This window comes from Bos grunniens, chromosome 21 (assembly GCF_055505025.1).
Source record: "Bos grunniens cultivar Pamir isolate PY7600 chromosome 21, Bosgru_T2T1.0, whole genome shotgun sequence".
Classification (NCBI taxonomy): Eukaryota; Metazoa; Chordata; class Mammalia; order Artiodactyla; family Bovidae; genus Bos; species Bos grunniens.
Window position 1 is genome coordinate 38767488 of NC_141185.1, and position 18448 is coordinate 38785935.

An 18448-nucleotide genomic window follows, 5' to 3' on the forward strand; every position below is an offset into this window, starting at 1 on the left:
ACTGATCTCCAGTAGCATATTGGGCCCCTACTGACCTGGGGAGTTCCTCTTTCAGTATCCTATCATTTTGCCTTTTCATACTGTTCATGGGGTTCTCAAGGCAAGAATACTGAAGTGGTTTGCCATTCCCTTCTCCAGTGGACCACGTTCTGTCAGACCTCTCCACCATGACCCACCCGTCTTGGGTGGCTCCATGGGCATGGCTTAGTTTCACTGAATTAGACAAGGCTGTGGTCCTAGTGTGATCAGATTGACTAGTTTTCTGTGAGTATGGTTTCACTGTGTCTGCCCTGATGCCCTCTTGCAACACCTTCCGTCTTACTTGGGTTTCTCTTACCTTGGACGTGGGGTATCTCTTCACACCTGCTCCAGCAAAGCGCAGCCGCTGCTCCTTACCTTGGATGAGGGGTATCTCCTCACCGCCGCCCTTTCTGACCTTCAACGTGGGATAGCTCCTCTAGGCCCTCGTGCGCCTGCGCAGCCACTGCTCGTTGGACGTGGGGTAGGTCCTCCCGGCCGCCGCCCCTGACCTCAGACTTGGGTAGCTCTTCTCGGCCATTCCTGTGCTGTCGCAGCCTGGCACTCTCGGCCGCCGCCCCAGGTCTCGGACATGGGGTAACTCCTCTTGGCCGCTGCCCTTCGGTCATGGGGTCCTCCGGGCTTCTGCCCCTGACCTTGGACATGGGGTAGCTCCTCTCGGCCCCGCTTAGTGCACTGGTCGCAGCCGCCGCCGTGCTTAGTGCACCAGTCCTTGTAAGTGAGAAGGGAGCAGGAAAGTCAGTGTTAAGAGAGGGATTTGAAGATGCTGTGCTGCTAACTTTGAAAATGGAAGAAAGGGCCAGGAACCAAGAAATGCACTGTACTATAGAAGTTGTAAAAGCCAAGGAAAAACATTCTTTCCTACAGCCTCCAAAAGGAACAAAGCTCTGGTAACACCTTGATTTTAGCCTAGTGAGGCTTTTTTTGGATTTTTGATTCCCAGAATTTTAAGAGAATAAATTTAAGTTGTTTTTCAACAACTGCTTGCATGTGTACCTGCTCAGTCGCTCAGTCTTGTCCAGCTGGACTCCATGGATTGTAGCCCATCAGGCTCCTCTGTCCACAGACTATTCCAGGCGAAAATGCTGGAGTGGGTGGCCATTTCCTACTCCATGGGATCTTCCCTAACCAAGAATCAAACTCACATCTCCTGTATTGCCAGGTGGATTCTTTACTACTGTGCCACCTGGGAAACCCTTTGAACAGCTAGTTTGTGATGATTTATTCCAGCAGCAATAGGAAACTGATGCATATACCTGCCTACTTGTTCTTCAGTCACTAAGTTGTGTCCGACTCTTTGTGACCCCATGGACTGCTGCATCCCAGGCTTCCTTGTCCTCTACTCTTTCCCAGAGTTTGCTTAAATTCATGTCCGTTGAGTTGGTGATGCTATCTTAGCATCTTATCCTCTGTCACCCTCTTCCCCTTTTGCTTTCAATCTTTCCCAGCATCAGGGTCTCTTCCAGTGAGTTGGCTTGTCGCATCAGGTGGCCAAAGTATTGGAGCTTCAGCTTCAGCATTAGGAAATCAACAGGGTTGATTTCCTTTAGGATTGACTGCTTTGATCTCCATGCTGTCCAAGGGACTCTCAAGAGTCTTCTTAAGCACCATCATTTGAAAGCATCACTTCTTAGGTGCTAGGCCTTCTCTATGGTCCAACTCTCACGTCTGTACATGACCACTGGAAAAACCATAGCTTTGACTATTTGGACCTTTGTCAGCAAAGTGGTGTCTTGCTTTTTAATATGCTGTCTAGGTTTGTCATAGCTTTCCTTCCAAGGAGCAAGCATCTTTTAATTTCATGGTTTCAGTCACCATCCACAGTGATTTTGGAGTTCAAGCAAATAAAATCTGTCACTGTTTCCACTGTTTCCCCTTCTATTTTCTATGAAGTGATGGGACTGAGTGCTATGATCTTATTTTTCTGAATGTTGTGTTTTAAGCCAGCTTTTTCCATCTTCTCTTTCCCCTTCATCAAGGGGCTTTTTCATTCCTCTTCACTTTCTGCCATTTGAGTGGTATCATCTGTATATTTGAGTTTGTTGATATTTCTCCCAGCAATCTTGATTCCAGCTTGTGAGTCATCCAGCCTGGCGTTTCACATGATGTACTCTCCATATAAGCTAAAAATAAGCAGAGTGACAATATACAGCCTTGACGTACTCCTTTCCCAATTTTGAACCAGTCATTTCTTCCATATAAGGTTCTAACTGTTGCTTCTTGACCTGCATACATGTTTCACAGGAGACAGGTAAGATGATCTTGTATTCCCATCTCTTTAAGAATTTTCCACAGTTTGTTGTGATCTATACAAAGGCTTTTGTGTAGTCAGTGAAGTGGAAGTAGATGTTTTTCTGGAATTCTCTTGCTTTCTCTATGATCCAAAGGATGTTAGCAATTTGCTCTCTTTCTTCTGCCTTTCCTAAACCCAGCTTGTACATCTAGAAGTTCTTAGTTCACATACTGCTTAAGCCTAGCTTGAAGTATTTTGAACATAACCTTGTTAGCATATGGAATGAGCACAGTTGTATGGTAGTTTGTGCATTCTTTGGCATTGCCCTTCTTTGGGATTGAAATGAAAACTGACCTTTCCCAGTTCTGTGGCCACTGCTGAGTTTTCCAAATTTGCTGACATATTGAGTGGCATAGGGGATAGTACGAAAAGGCCCCTATTAGACTATAACCTTCTATAAGGCAAGGGCCTGGTCTTCCTTGACTTTGCATCACAGGTGGTTATTGTTCCTGGAGCACAGGTACTTTGGCTTTTTAAGCAAAGAGTATATGACAGATAGTCATGTCCTTTTTGCTCACCACAGAGTCTGATTCTCAGACTATCCCAGTACATAAGAGCCCACAGCTGGAATAACTCTCTAAGTAATAATTCACTTCTCTTTGAACAGTGAAGTTCACATTCATCATTGGGCAGAACAGTGACTTAACTCCGTCCACCCCAAGCCCTATGCAAACATTTGGGCAGAGTGTTCTGGGTTCAGAGACTAAAATGGAAGGTTCTAACAAGATACCTCAAGGATTCTAGATCTAAAGAAGGGAGAAAAGGCCAAATCTCAGAAGCTCAAAGAGCTGTCTAGAAGGTCACCAACACTGAAGGGCGTCAAAGTGGTTGTTACCAAACCAGAAATCTGGGACCAGGGATACAAGAACCAAGATACCAGCAAGCCAAGAACAAGTGGGGAAGAGGGGGCTATAGTGTCTGCAACTCTCACAGCTGCCTTTTTGGACCAAATAGGACCTAATACATAATGGTTTAAAATCTCAGAGATGGAATGGATGGCACTTGATTCATACCCACACAAATTACTGCTTTCTTTGCCTAGCTATACTCTCCTTTAAGGCAAAGTAAGGTTTTCAAGAACTGTGCAGGAGTACTGGTTGTATGTAACTTTTAATGAACAGAAATGAATATACCTAATTTTAGAGACCAAAAACACTTTAAAATCCAGTAAAATTGAGAATATCTTAGGGTATAACGTATAAAATTTCAGATCTGATTTTTCATATCTTCCATGTATTTTGAAAAGAAAACTTTATAACCTGTGCCTGATATGAATAAGGCCTTTTACTTTTTTATTATAAACATTTAGGCTTAAAGTGATTATAGCTGACATTTAAGACCAACAGGAGCCAGTGGCCTGTTCATGGACAAATTATCTGTATTTCAGACTAAATCAAAAGTAAACATTCTCTAAAGTCCTTTCAGGTCTACATTTGTCCTGTGGAAGTCAAATGAAGTCAACAAGCCCTCTCTCTCCCCTCCACTCTGTATATTCTATAGTCTCACTTTGAAATGAATCATCCTTTCCACAAAGCAATATTATATACATTTTGAACCATTTCCACATCTGAGTTCTTGAATGCTATTTTAATTGATTTTTCTGAATCAGCATTTTTATTTCATCAGAAGAATATTGCAAAAGATCCTGAGTTATGTTGTTTTATAGTTTTGTGTTTTCCTAATGGGGTGGGGGAGTGGGGTGGGGAAGGGGTGGAGAGAAGAGAAACCACTATGATCTTCACTTGCTGCCTTTTTAAAAAATGTATTCTTTTGAAGAAATAGTAGCAGTGAAGTCATGTCATTTCAAAAATGCTTGCAAAGATTAACTGTTACAAAGTGTTCTAAATGATAATGCTGTATCCCTGAATATCTGCATTTGAATATGATGATAATCAGGTTAAAAACAGCACAGGCAGTAAGAGGGAGGTTACCATGCTGAATCACAGAGCAAATCGCAGAAAAACTCTTGTCACCAGCCATGATGTCACTCAGCTCCAAGCTTCTGAAAGCCTATTAGAAATTAACTTTAGGGAGAAGTCTTCTGATTGTCATTGGTTCTAAAAGGCATTGGTTAAACAAACACAGACCCCTTTTTGGAATCTATATAATAAACTCAGGCACATTAATCTCCACTTGGAGAGATTAATCTCTACTCAGTCTTTAGTCATGGTCTGACCCCTAACTCTTAGGGCTATAATGGAAGGAAGGGCAAACTAAACTGACATTAGCTAACAGTTTGTGTAAAGGTTCAATATATCTCTAAGCAAATAAATAACATTTCTTAACTTTCTGTTTTTATTGAATCCCATAAGACAGAAAGTGTCTCTCTATGATGATACAGAATTACATTACAATCTGTGTAATTTGTTTAACAGTTTATCCCAAGATTTTACTTAAGACATGGAGATAAAAGAAGAAGTCACCTATTTGGCCTAATGTTTTGGTGTTTGGACAAAGCACCGCCTTTAAAGGGTCAGAATTTTGGGTGGTACCCCTGCCTTTGCCACTGACAAATATTTATGACCTCAAACATCTCCCTGAATCTCTGAGGGTCTCAGTTGTGTCGTGCGTGCAATCAGGAGAACCATACGTTCTCCACCAACTGTGAAGAACTAGGAATGAGGCGAGGTGGAAGGCGTGAGTGTAGTTAGCAGGTCCTGCCATGCAGATGAGATGATAGTATTTCATAAGAGCCGCTTTCTTGAGAAGAGAACAAGTGTCAGTGTCATGCCACGTTCTTAGCAATACCAGAAATAGTGCACATTCAGAAAGTGCTTACTGTGGTTATGAATAAAACTCTGATGAAACTAGCAAATCAGAATGAATACAATAATCCCTTTAGGGATAAGTTATGGATTAGAAAACCAGACAAGATACTAGAAACTTGCCAGCCAACACTTTCAAATTTGTAGTTACTTAGTGGCATCTCTTCTGTGCTTCTGGGCAAGTGTACAAGATAAGCGTAGATCTTCAGTGCCTCTCTCTTCTTCTAGATTCCTGTTGAAAGGAACAATAACAGTAGAAAAGGGAAGGTCAGGAGGAACCTGAGTTAGTGCTGAAAGTAGGGAAGGGCATCAACCTGTGACAGAAACGTAAAGACATGTTGTCCCATGAAGGAAGGTGGCTGACCCCCTTGGAACAACACTGAGACCTGAGCACTTGTACAGTGGGTAGAGCACATGGCCGCCGCGGCTGCCGACCTTCCGTCTCCGATTCAGACCCTGGGGGAAAAAGTGAGGCCTTCTCTCCAGGCATTTCAGCACAAAAATCTCCCTCCATTCCATCAGCTCTGACAGTGACACGTGCCATCCCCAAACCTTGCTGAACCATCAGAGAAATAGAATGTACCCCTTACCTTAGACCTATTCACCCTTGAGCCAGAGTGAATAGGAAGGGGGCCCCACCTGAAGCATGTTGGCTGGGAGAAGGGGAGAGAAACCTGGATGTAGGGGGGGAAAGGGGGTGAATGAATGCTTGCCAGATGCACTTACTTATTAAACTGTAGGCTCGTGGTCACTAGATACTTCATGTATACCTGAGTTCAAGAGTGAGACAAATATAACAAACCCTCACCGATGAAATGGACATGAACTTGGGCAAACTCCAGGAGATAGTGAGGGACAGGGAGGCCTGGCGTGCTGCAGTCCGTGGGATCACAAAGAGTCAGGCACGACTTGGCGACTGAACAACAACACTTCCCATTGACTTTAGGAATCATTTCCACTACCACTGCTTCTTGCTTATCCAGAGCATTGCCTGCCATTGTTGCTAAGCTGACTCCAAGGTGGTTTGTATAAAGCTAATCCAGCACCAGCTTGTTCTTGGGAATCTGGCCCCTGCAACCTGTCCTTCCAGTGCTCCTTGATGACAGAACTGTGCCTTCAAAAGCAGCTGAAGTGTCTCCCTGTCACAGTATACCAGCACACTGCTGGGTTTTTGAGGCCTCATGCTTTCCTGATAACTGCTTCCCCTGAGAAGACCCCCAAGTGTATCCAGAAAGCAAGCCATGGTGTTCTGACTTCCGAGTCTCAGCAGCTCTCATGGACTCTGTCCAGTTCCTGCAGACCTGGAGTCTAAACACAGCGGGGCTGCCCAGACTGCAGAGGGCCCGGGGGCAATAGCAGCCTCAGCACTGGCCGCAGCATGCTCCCTTGCCACTGGCGCAGCAGCCTGGCCTCCCAGCTGGAGAAAAGGGCAGGCCACAGTGCACCGGGGCGGGGGAGGGCTGCCTTTATTTCTTGAGGTTTCTTGTTACCTCCCTGCACAACTCACATGGTTTGCTTTTAACGGTCTGCTTGTCTTGTTCCATTTGACCTGTAAAAATGCTAACATCCTTTAAGTAGATTTCTCTTAAAGAGTTGAATGTTTCTTTGTCAGGTCGTACAGCATATTTGACGATAATCGCCAGGATCCCACAGGGCTGGCAGCTGCTCTTCAGGCCACAGACCTGGCTGGAGTTCTGCACATGCTCTACTGCGTCCTCTTCCACGGCACGATCTCGGACCCCAGCACTGCGAGTCCCAAGGAGAGCTATGCTCAGAGCACAGTCCAAGTGGCCATCCAGAGTTTGCGTTTCTTCAACAGCTTCGCAGTTCTTGATCTGCCTGCTTTCCAGGTACCAGGAGTTGGTTAACCAACCGAGAGTTAATAATTTCATATAGATATGATGAGAGGTTCTTCTCCTGGAGTGGAGTATCAGGAATAAGCTACAATAATAGGAATTACAGTACATGCTATTTATTAAGCTACTATATTCTGGGAACTGTATTAAGTGCTCTGCATATGCTTTCTTATTTATTGTCATGACTGCCCTCCAAAATATTATTATACCCATTTTACAGATGGGAATGCTGGCAGCTAAGTAATTTCCCAGGGCTACACATAGCTGAGCCAGGACTGGTACCCATGGTTATATGAACCCCAGCCTATGCCACTCTGCTACTTAGAAATCTTCTGTCTTGATTTCTTTAGAAAAACCATTATCATCCTATAAACATTTAAATATTAAGGAAAGTAATGGTTTCTTATATAAGCAGAACCAAAATTAGATAAATTGTTCTGATTGATGACTTTCTATGGGTGATTTAACTGACTGGTGTCCAATGTAAAGTGCATGTGTAGTTAAATGTGCAAACCCCTATAAATTAAGTTTTTATAGCTAAAGAAAGAAAAATTGCTTTGTGCTGCAACACCAGACTGTCAGCTTAGAAACAGATTTTTTTTCATGTAGGAAATTTAATTTTCAAAAACACTGAACCTTTGGAACAGAGCAAGCCCCAAGGAGTAGACTTTCTCTTTCAGTTTATTAACTGTCAAGTGATTTCATTAAAAAAGGAACAAACTTGGCAGATGATGAACCCATAATTTAGATGAATTGCTTTGCTTAAAGGGAAAAAGGTTACAGAGATACAGACGTATGAAAAGTGTGGTCTTTGGCCATGGCAAAATGGAAGAAACACTTCTATTTTGTAGCTAGTGACAAATGTGTAATTCTTGTTCTCTTGACAGCTGGAAATTATGAGTCAATTGTACCACTGGATTCAGTATCTTTCAACTTTGTAGAGTTAGTTTACCCCTCCCAAGGAAGAGAACAGAAGTCTCTTCCTTGGGGTTAATGCTTTTCAGTTTTCAAAGCACTTAAACTAGCCTGAGGTGGTAACTACACAATATGTAAAGTTCCGAGCGGTTACAGCTGCACCTTTAACAAGAGCAAATGCCAGTCAGTGGCTCTGGCCTCTGGTATAAAACATAACATTTGTGTTTTATGAAGACTCAACCCCACTATGTTGTATCTGGAAACAGCTTGGAAATCAAGATATGCTCATTTTATGTCCTCAGAATATGGGGACCAACAGGCTACCCATGGGCTAGATCCAACTAGAGTGATTTCTTTTGTTACCAGGGATTGTGAAAAGCAAACAACAAATAAAAAGTATTCCTCAGTTTCTGGTTTTATGGGTCTTCTGACCAGGATTTATTTTGCTGCAGGGGGTTCCACTTCATACATGAGCATTTCCATTAAGTGGGCCATTCCATCAGTCACTCTGCATGTCAGGGAGCTCCAGGTCCCTGCCCCACCCTCACACCTCCATGAGCTCACAGCCTGTCCAGCCTCACTCAAAAGGAGAACCACCCAACTCCTTCCAGCTCTGCTCCCTCGGGGCCTTTAGGCACAATGGCCAATAATGTGAGAAAAATGTAAAATCTATTTCTGGAACTCTTCATGCCAAACTAAGATAAAAACCAAGATTTCTCCTCTCCAGCTCCTTGCCTCATCAAGCCCAAAATATACCCCCTTCTTGAACCACGTTTGCTTCAACCTCAGGAAAGATACCAAAGTGACTCAGGAGTGTTCCAGCCATTCTTAGAGTGAAATGCCCACCTCCTGAGTGGAATGTCTTTTCTTGACTGGTACCCAACAGTTCTTTTGCTTCTTTCTCCTCTGTCCTTCCTGTTACTCTGTATTTCTCTTAATTCTTCCCTGCTGTATCTTCTTTTCTTGATCTCTTCCCTGACTCCCCTGTCTTCTTTTATTTTAGTCAATTTTGCCATCACAATTTCTCATTCTCTCCCCAGACACTGTTTCCAGGTTCCCTTTTCCCCTTAACCATGGGCCAGGAAAGCCTACAGGGGCCTTTCCTCTTGGCTGCCATCCTTTTGGTGCTCAGAGTCCAGCACGTGTTTTTCTCTTACTCTCATATGTCAGGATGTGCAGGGACCCAGATGCCTGGAATTGCTAGCCTCAGGGCCTTTAATACATCTACCAGTGATTACCTTATTGCACCAGTTACTTTTATCCATTTAAAAACAAACTTAGTGGGGTAAACAGCAACCATTTTATCATGATCATAGATTCTGTGGGTCTGCAGTTCCAGCAGGGCTTTTAACAGTGGGGGTGGCTCGTCACTACTCCACGATGTAGGGCTTCCGCTGAGGGGCTCGAATGCTGGGGTGGAGAGTGTGGAGAGAAGGAGCAGGTTGACTCAGATAGCTGGGAACTGAAATCAGCTGGAGGCTCCTTCACGCTCATATTTTATGCCCAGGAATCCTCAAAGACCGGGTTCACCAGGACTACTGGCCATAGACTCTACATATGGCTTCGCTACGTGACTTGGGCTTCTCAGAGCATCGTTGTATCTGTGTTCTCAGTAGGAGTATCCTGAGAGGAAACTTCTGGAAAACATGTGCTCCCCAAGGACCAGACAGAAGCTGTATGGCTTTTTATGACCTGGCCTCTGAAGTGCTATAGTTATATATCAGCCATACTCTATTGGTTACAGCTTTCCAGATTCAAGAGAAGACATAGGTCCCTTCTCTCAAAGGGAGGACTGGCAAAGATTTATAGTTGTTTTCTTAACCAACCACTGTAGTCTGTTTAGCATGCTAAAGCAAAAACATCTTTCCACACAGACATTATTGATGTAGATAGACATCTGATCAAGTGTGCAGTGCTCAAGTAAATGTGGTACAAATATACAATATTTGCATTGTATGACCTTAGACAAGTCATGCTGCTAAGTCACTTCAGTCGTGTCCGACTCTGTGTGACCCCACAGACGGCAGCCCACCAGGCTTCCCCGTCCCTGGGATTCTCCAGGCAAGAACACTGGAGTGGATTGCCATTTCCTTCTCCAATGCATGAAAGTGAAAAGTGAAAGTGAAGTCGGGTGTGACTCTTCGCGACCCCATGGACTGCAGCCCACCAGGCTCCTCCGTCCATGGGATTTTCCAGGCAAAAGTACTGGAGTGGGGTGCCATTGCCTTCTCCGAGACAAGTCATATGAGTCCTTAAACTTCAGTTTCTTATTTTTAAAATAGAGATTAAAAACACTTACCTCACAAGCCTAAGGATTAAATGAGACTACATAAAAGCACTGTGCTAGCTAGCTTGCTCCTTGGAAGGAAAGCTGTGACAAACCTAGACAGCATATTAATAAGCAGAGACGTCACTTTGCTGACAAAGATCCATATAGTCAAAGCTATGGTTTTTTCAGTAGTCATGTACGGATGTGAGTTGTTGTTCAGTTGCTCAGTTGTGTCCAACTCTGCAACCCCATGGACTACCAGCATGCCAGGCTTCCCTGTCCTTCATCATCTCCCAGAGTTTGCTCAAACTCATGTCCATTGAGTCAGTGATGCCATCCAAACATCTCATCCTCTGTCATCCCCTTCTACTCCCATCTTCAGTCATTCCCAGCATCAGGATCTTTTCCTATGAGTCAGTTCTTCACATCAGGTGGCCAAAGTATTGGAGCTTCAGTTTCAGCATCAGTCCTTCCAATGAAGATTCAGGGTTGATTTCTTTTAGGATTGACTGATTTGATCTCCTTGCAATCCAAGGGACTCTCAAGAGTCTTCTCCAACACCACAGTTAAAAAGCATCAATTCTTCAGTGCTCAGCCTTTTTTATGGTCCAGCTCTCACATCCATAAAGGACTACTGGCAAAACCGTAGCTTTGTCAACACAGACCTTTGTCAGCATAGTAATATGAGAGCTGAACCATGACAAAGGCTGAGCACCAAAGAATTGATGCTTCTGAACTGTGGTGTTGGAGAAGACTCTTGAGAGTCCCTTGGATTGCAAGGAGATCAAACCAGTCAATCCTAAAGGAAATCAACCCTGAATATTCATTGGAAGGACTGATGCTGAAGCTCCAATACTTTGGACACCTGATGCAAAGAGCCAGTTCATCGGAAGAGACCCTGATACTGGGAAAGATTGAAGGCAAGAGAAGAAGGGGATGGCAGAGGATGAGATGGCTAGATAGCATCACCGACTCAATGGACATGAATTTGAGCAAATTCCAGGAGACAATAAAGGACAGAGGAGCCTGGTGTGCTGCAGCCCATGGGGTTGCAAAGAGTCGGACACGACCTAATGACCAAACAACAACAAAGCTAGCACATAGTAGGCCCTGTAGACTGACTCACATTCCAAAGGGGTGAAGAATTTACCCGACGTTGCATCTTGCAGGTGTTGAATCAGGATGTTAAGTACTGAGTGCCGCATTCCCACTGTTCCTGTACCTTTCTTCAGAGCCATAAACCTACGTAATTGTTCTGTGTGACAACGTGTTGCATAGTGGTAACAAAAGGTTATCCATTAGAATATTTTCTTAACTGGTTCCATTTCATTGTATACTAATAAGGCTGTCAAAATATTTTTCTCCCTTCAGCAAAGACTTTTATTTCACTCTGAATTCATATTGGCACAGATGGCCTTGAGATCCCGGGTATTGTATATTGCATACTCTTTGACAGTTTTTACAATTGAAGGTGGTCTCAAGAAACAAATCAATGTACTGACTTGGCAATTAATTCTGGCTAAAAAGGAAATATGGTTTCCTTGAAAAATTGGTTTAATTTTTATATTCAAACTTGCATGCCCCTTGACCTGCTCTTATCAGTAAAGGTTAAACAGAGGGCACTGGGTCACAGCAAGCTGGACACAACTAATTAAATAAGGGCTGAGCTGAGAAGGTGTCACTCCTGATTTAAAGGATCGAGGCCCTCCTGAAGTCTCTTTGGGGCTTGAAAAACATTTTGTCTCAATGCAATGAAACTGAGGCAGAAGGCACTCTTAAAATTTAGCAGTAATTTCGTTTCAACAGCATTAATTAAAAAGACTGTGTTTCACAACACGGTTAGACAGAGTGAATTCATTGAAACTTCCAAGCTGCAACAGATCTGACCTGGTTCAAGCCAGCCAAGACCTCCTCCAATCAAGAGATGAGTTTAAAACGCTGCCATATCCCACAGGCCAGCAGTGGTGCTTCATTCCAGTGTGGGCTGCGAGTGTATTCTGTGGGCTTCGCCTCTCCCCTTTGCCCTCCTGTCGCTCTGTCTGTTTGACATGTTTATTAAATAGAAGCTTCAGGCTGCACAGACAGACTCAGGCTCTCCTCCCGCATTGCCCACCACGGGCAGCCCCTTGCCTGTCTTGAGAAAGGATCCCAGAAGCCTCGTAACCAAGGGGGCTTCATTGTTTGTTTTTTTGGGGGGAGGTGTTTGTTGGGGATTTTTTACATTCTTTTGGGAGCTGTGGAGCTATTTGAATAACAACTAGTTGTTATTTATATCTATTTTGTTTTTGAACTTAAGTAAATAATTAGAATTGTATTTTAATCCCTGAATATGAGAAAATATTTTTCTCCTTCAAAAAAAAAAGTATTGGAAGTTAGCTAAATGATAGATTTGCAGGTGAATTTTAATATCTTTAAATTTTTCCAAGTTTTCTACAGTGAGACTATTTGTGCAATGAAAAAAAAATACCTCATTAAAAAAGGGGTAAATACTCATGCTTTAGGTGAATAACATCTTGATCCACATAGTTACAGGCATCTGGTCTGCTACGCTCTATTTTTTCTTTTTTTTTTCAGGGTAATAAGTGTTGCATTTAGTACGGTCACTTATTAGAGCAAGAATCCTTGAACTGAGCTGTTAAGCATTGTGCTTTCAAAATTTCATAGGCTTTCCTGGCAGCGTGGCACAAAGTGCACAGGGCCCAGGCTTGCTTTGTGGTTTGTGCAGAGCTCTGCTGCAGCTCTGGCTCTCCCTGGCTGCGGAGTTCTAACTGCTCCTTGTCTTTGTCAGTCTATCGTAGGGGCAGAGGGCTTGTCCCTTGCGTTCCGGCACATCGCCAGCTCCCTGCTGGGCCACTGCAGCCTCGTCTCCTGTGAAAGCCTCCTTCATGAGGTCATCGTCTGTGTGGGCTACTTCACTGTCAGCCACCCAGATAACCAGGTAAGGGGCCCAGGAGCGTTCCTCAGACTTCCCCAGCCCTGAGAGTGTGAGGTATTGGAGTGAGAAAAGGCAGGCGAGCCTGCTGGAACCCATCTGTTCTGTGTGAGGCCCTTGAGGTAGGCTCCAGGGATATGTCTCTGGCTTCTCCTCTCTAGAAAGACAGGATCAGCCCTAGATCAGCACGAGGACCTCCTCTTAGAGCTATAAAAATAAAATATTTTTCATCAAATATTCTTGTTAAGCCACAGAGAAGTGTCTCCTCCCTTACCATGTAGATTCTGATGCTTTATTCATTTTGTTTGTTTGTTTGGATGAAATAGATAACATCTTTCAACTTGCATCACTTTGCAAATAGCATCAGAGTCTGTTGCTTTATGAAACTGCTCTTGGTCTTTGGCTTCTGCCGAGGTGCTTAACAGGGTGCCAGATGGTGTTGGAGGGGAGCCTGAGAAGACAGGGCTTGGGCCTTACCCCCTTGAATCATCCAGAATCCTTTTGCTTTTAACTGTTTTATTTGGTTTCTGAGCAAGATTTCATTTGTAAATAGGGTTCTGTTGCCTTAAAATGTTGGGAAACCTGTTTTACAGATTTTATTTTAAAAATAACAATAATAAAATACTTTATTTCTCCTTATTTTAAAAAACAGAGTTATGGCATAACGTATCAGATTATAATTCCTGAAAACCTAATTTATCTAAAGCCTCCTACTCAGCAACTCTAATTGTGTGGATTATATCTGAGAAAAAGGCCAGCAAACAACCCTCACTCCAAGTTTCCTAATTTTTTATTTTAGGCAACTCTGTAATAAATGTGCTTACTAGGTTTATTAGCCTGCAATAATCTAGACCTGGAGAAGGCAATGGCACCCCACTCCAGTACTCTTGCCTGGAAAATCCCATGGATGGAGGAGCCTGGTAGGCTGCAGTCCGTGAGGTCGCTAGGAGTCGGACATGAGTGAGCGACTTCACTTTCACTTTTCATTTTCATGCATTGGAGAAGGAAATAGCAACCCACTCCAATGTTCTTGCCTGGAGAATCCCAGGGACGGCGGAGCCTGGTGGGCTGCCATCTATGGGGTCGCACAGAGTCGGACATGACTGAATCGGCTTAGCAGCAGCAGCAGTAATCTAGATCAGGGCAGGAGAAGGACAGGAGATAGTTGTAGTGCCAGGGCCAAATACAAGGTGACAACCTACACACTAAGCGTTAATGAAACTGTCTATGTGATAAGGAGAAAGAAGTTAGAAGAAATAAGACAAGCCCAAGGACTTAGCAGGTGTAGCCATTGGGGTTCACAGGGACACTAACCCAGTGTTTTATTTCCCCAGATGACTGTTGATGCCCCCAGTACTGGCCCTGGGTGAGCATGGAGGCAAAATGTGTGCTGCATACCTTCCCTCTAAGAAGGTTAAAAAATATGCAGTCCATCCCTGAAAGATTTCCATGATTAAAATACAGGAAATGCGGACCCTTGCCAGAATAAGTGTCATACATAGAAAAATTCCTCTTTTAAAGACCTCGTTGCCCGGAGGGCAGACCTTTCTCCTCTCCCACCATGGGAGCACTCACACAGCACTCTCCCCAGCCAGCATCTCTGGACAGATGTTATGCCCTTCCTGCAGGCCAGGCCCCACAGGTTCACGAGTCTCTCTCTCACAAGCTACTCAAGGAGGAACATCTCCTGTTAGGTTATCTTTTCTTCATGTGTATCCATTTGACCTACTAAATTGCATTCTGTTTCCCTTCAAAAGTTTGTCTTTTGGTTACAAAAGTGTCCCTTCAGTTCAATTCAGTTCAGTCACTCAGTCGTCTCTGACTTTTTGCAACCCCAAGAATTGCAGCACGCCAGGCCTCCCTGTCCATCACCAACTCCCGGAGTTCACTCAAACTCATGTCCATCGAGTCGGTGATGCCATCCAGCCATCTGTCATCCCCTTCTCCTCCTGCCCCCAATCCCTCCCAGCATCAGGGTCTTTTCCAATGAGTCATCTCTTCGCATGAGGTGGCCCAAGTATTGGAGTTTCAGCTTTAGCATCAGTCCTTCCAATGAACACCCAGGACTGATCTCCTTTAGGATGGACTGGTTGGATCTCCTTGCAGTCCAAGGGACTTTCAAGAGTCTTCTCCAACACCACAGTTCAAAAGCATCGATTCTTCAGTGCTCAGCTTTCTTTATAGTCCAGCTCTCACATCCATACATGACCACAGGAAAAACCATAGCCTTGACTAGACAGACCTTTGTTGGCAAAGTAATATCTCTGCTTTTCAATATGCTGTCTAGGTTGGTCATTTACTCATCATGAAAAAGATAAGCAAGGGTAAAGAAGGAAGCAGAGTCCCAGTCATTCCTGATCTCACTGTTGAGACAGCCACTGTTACCGTTTTGGCAGGTTCCTTGCAGTCTCTTTTCTGTGAACATTTTGCCGTTAATATTGTTGAGATATAATTGACATATAACATTGTATTGGTTTTAAGTGTGTACAGTGTGAAGACTTGATCATGGTTGTGTTGCAAAATGATTAGCACAATAAATTTAGTTAACAGTCATCACCTCACATATTCATTTTTTTGTGTGATGAGAACGTTTAGATGTACTCTCTGCAGCTTTCACATATGCAATACGGTGTTGTTAACTCTAGTCACCATGCTGTATGTTACGTCCCCAGAGCTTACTTACCTTATAACTGGGAGTTTGTGCCTTTTGACACCTTCACTCATTTCACCCACATTCTGTCCCTCTATGAACGTTTCTACCTAGCTGAGGTCATAGTGTATATACAGTCCTAGCCTGCTTTATACACTTCACATTATATCAGAAGCCTTCTTTGTGAGCATCACTTTTAATGGCTCCATGACTTTATCTTATGTAGCCAGCCCGTGGTCTACCTAACAGTTTCCTGCTCTATACCTAAGTCATTTACTATTTATCATGACACTGTCTCCTGCCTTGTAAAGAGGTGAGTAATTTGTGTGTGTGATGATGTTTTACTGTACAGTTCTACAGCAAAAGGTTTAGTTCCTTCAGTGCACTCATGTTTAGGGATGGTTTGAAACTCTCTGCTTAAATCAACTGTGTTGTGATGAATTTACTGAACTGTGTGGGGTTTCAGAGACTCTTTCTGCTCTCCTCCCCGGCAGGTAAAACACATCTCTAAGTGTCTCTGGGCTCACCAGAGTCAGTGAGGAGTGGGGTCGGGGAACTGGTGTTTGGAAATGGCATGCTAAAACTGACATGGACCTGATGGCAAAGTAGTGCCTGGGCCTGCTGGAACAAGAGAAAAGCAGATTCAGTGGGCAGAGAGAGCAGCAAGCAGTGCAAGGAGGAGACAGAGACCCTGTGGCTTCTCAGGCAGGGAAGAAGATGCTCTGGGGTTTAGAGATAATTGTGGAAAGCTAAGTTCACTATGAGTAAGAAGTTAGAAAAGTTAAAAAAAAAAAAAAAAAAAGGCCAGACCTCCTTTCCCAACACCTTGCCTCCCAGAAAGATTGAATCTTACCTGGACATCCACTTCTGATTTGATGGAAGGTCAGAGAAGTCAGTTCAGTCCTAATGCAATTGCTAAAACGGTAAAGTATCTGCCTACGATGCAGGAGATCTGGGTTCGATCCCTGAGTTGGGAAGGTCCCCTGGAGAAGGGAATGGCAACCCAGTCCAGTACTTTTGCTTGGAGAATCCCGTGGACAAAAGAGCCTGGCGGTCTACGGTCCATTAGGTCGCAAAGAGTCAGACACGACTGAGAGACTAACACTAGGTATCAGCTAGAGAAGAAATCAGAAATTGCTAGAAATGATAGTAATTGCCAGCCACTGAGACACTGAACCTTAAGGAGATGCTGTTTCTAAGCATAACCTCTTACATTCATAGAATGCTTTGTTGTTCAGTCGCTCGGTCGCGTCTGACTCTCTGCAACCCTGTGGACTGCAGCACACCAGGCTTCCCTGTCCTTCAGCATCTCCCGGAGCTGACTCAGACTCATGTCCATCGAGTTGGTGATGCCATCCAAGAATTCTTTCTACTACTCCTCATATCTGTTGTCTCTTGGACCTTCCTCATTAGCATTTCACTGAGGCTGTAAGCAGAAAAATTATTCCTACCTCACAGACAGGTGAGGTATTGGGATTCAGCAAGGTGAAATAAGCCCCCTGAAATGACATAAAGAATTGGAGAAACTGAGGCTCAGAGAAGGAACAGGAATTGCCCAGCAAGAATTCACAGAATCCAGTCTCCTGGTGGGCAGTCCTGATGCCCTTTCTGCCTCACTTCTGTTATTATGAAAGTGAATTTATTTAACCTCATGCCACTTTCTTTAAATCTGAGAAATTTCAGAGGAGAAATTATGATGCTCAACTGATTTAATGTTTCCTTATCATCAGGCAGAAATCATGTTAATTTGCAGGCCTGTTTGTCCACAGAGGATCTTTTATTCCTTCCAGGGAAACAGCTTGTGTCTTTATAAGACAGGAGACCCTGAACTCCTGCTGCAACTGAAGGCTGTTTTATTAGGTAAACTGTTGTGCATAAAGGATTGGCACTTTTTATTTGCCACCATTTAGTCTATTAACTGGAAGGACTGAGCCCCATGATACCAAGGATGACTTTAGAAGAGAAACCTGGATAATAAAAGCAATGCCCCATCCTTGATAGAACCAATCATCTGTTTCCTGTAGGGTTGCAGTTTCTAATTAAAAAAATTTTAATCAAAAGCTTCCTTGTATTTTATAGTACTTTCATGACTCTAAGTTCCTTCCCATTTAATTATTATAATGAACGTAATTAGTATGTGCTGTCAGGCCTTCACTTTATTTACATTTTATATTGGATAATTAAATGTGGTCTGATAATTAAATTAACTCAAATGACAGATGATTTGACCGCCTGCATATTACTGTATTGGGAATAAGCACCTTTGCATATTCATTTCAGTTAGTGACTGACTTTTTCATCTGGTAAGACCCCATAGATTCCCGCTATCAGAGCTGGAATCTCCTGTGATAGTTGAAAGGAGGAAGGATCCCATTGGCCCACCCTCCCCCATCAGCTTCTCTGAAGGGAGTCAGGCAGACTGTGTCATCATCTGCTCGGCCATTGATTGTGGGGGGCAGAGGAGGGGGCGGTGGTCAGAACTGGCCAGTCAGCTGGACAGTGAGGCTTGTGAAACTAGATTCTGCCTAAGCTGTGTGACACGCAGTTTCCAAGTCTTTTGTTGCTTCATGACTTAGTAAGAAAATCGAAAGGTAATCGACTAGAGGTTCCTAAAATGTTGTGCTCACCTCAGACATTTCCCTGCAAACAAAAACAGGGGCAGTCTCCCAGTTGCATACCACCTGCCCGGGAGGGACGCAGAGTTGTGTTTTAAGAGTGGCAGTTTCCCA

General features: G+C 43.8%; 1 protein-coding gene across 11 annotated transcripts in view; it reads left to right on the plus strand.

The window, feature by feature from the left end:
* SCAPER (S-phase cyclin A associated protein in the ER) overlaps nucleotides 1-18448 on the plus strand; it is a 419038-nt gene that overhangs the window by 375254 nt on the left and 25336 nt on the right. For all 11 annotated transcript variants that reach the window (XM_086363974.1, XM_086363978.1, XM_086363979.1 and 8 more), the window contains 2 exons: nucleotides 6710-6947; nucleotides 12926-13075. In XM_086363974.1, coding sequence (XP_086220100.1) covers nucleotides 6710-6947; nucleotides 12926-13075 — 388 coding nt within the window. The remainder of the gene's footprint in view (nucleotides 1-6709; nucleotides 6948-12925; nucleotides 13076-18448) is intronic.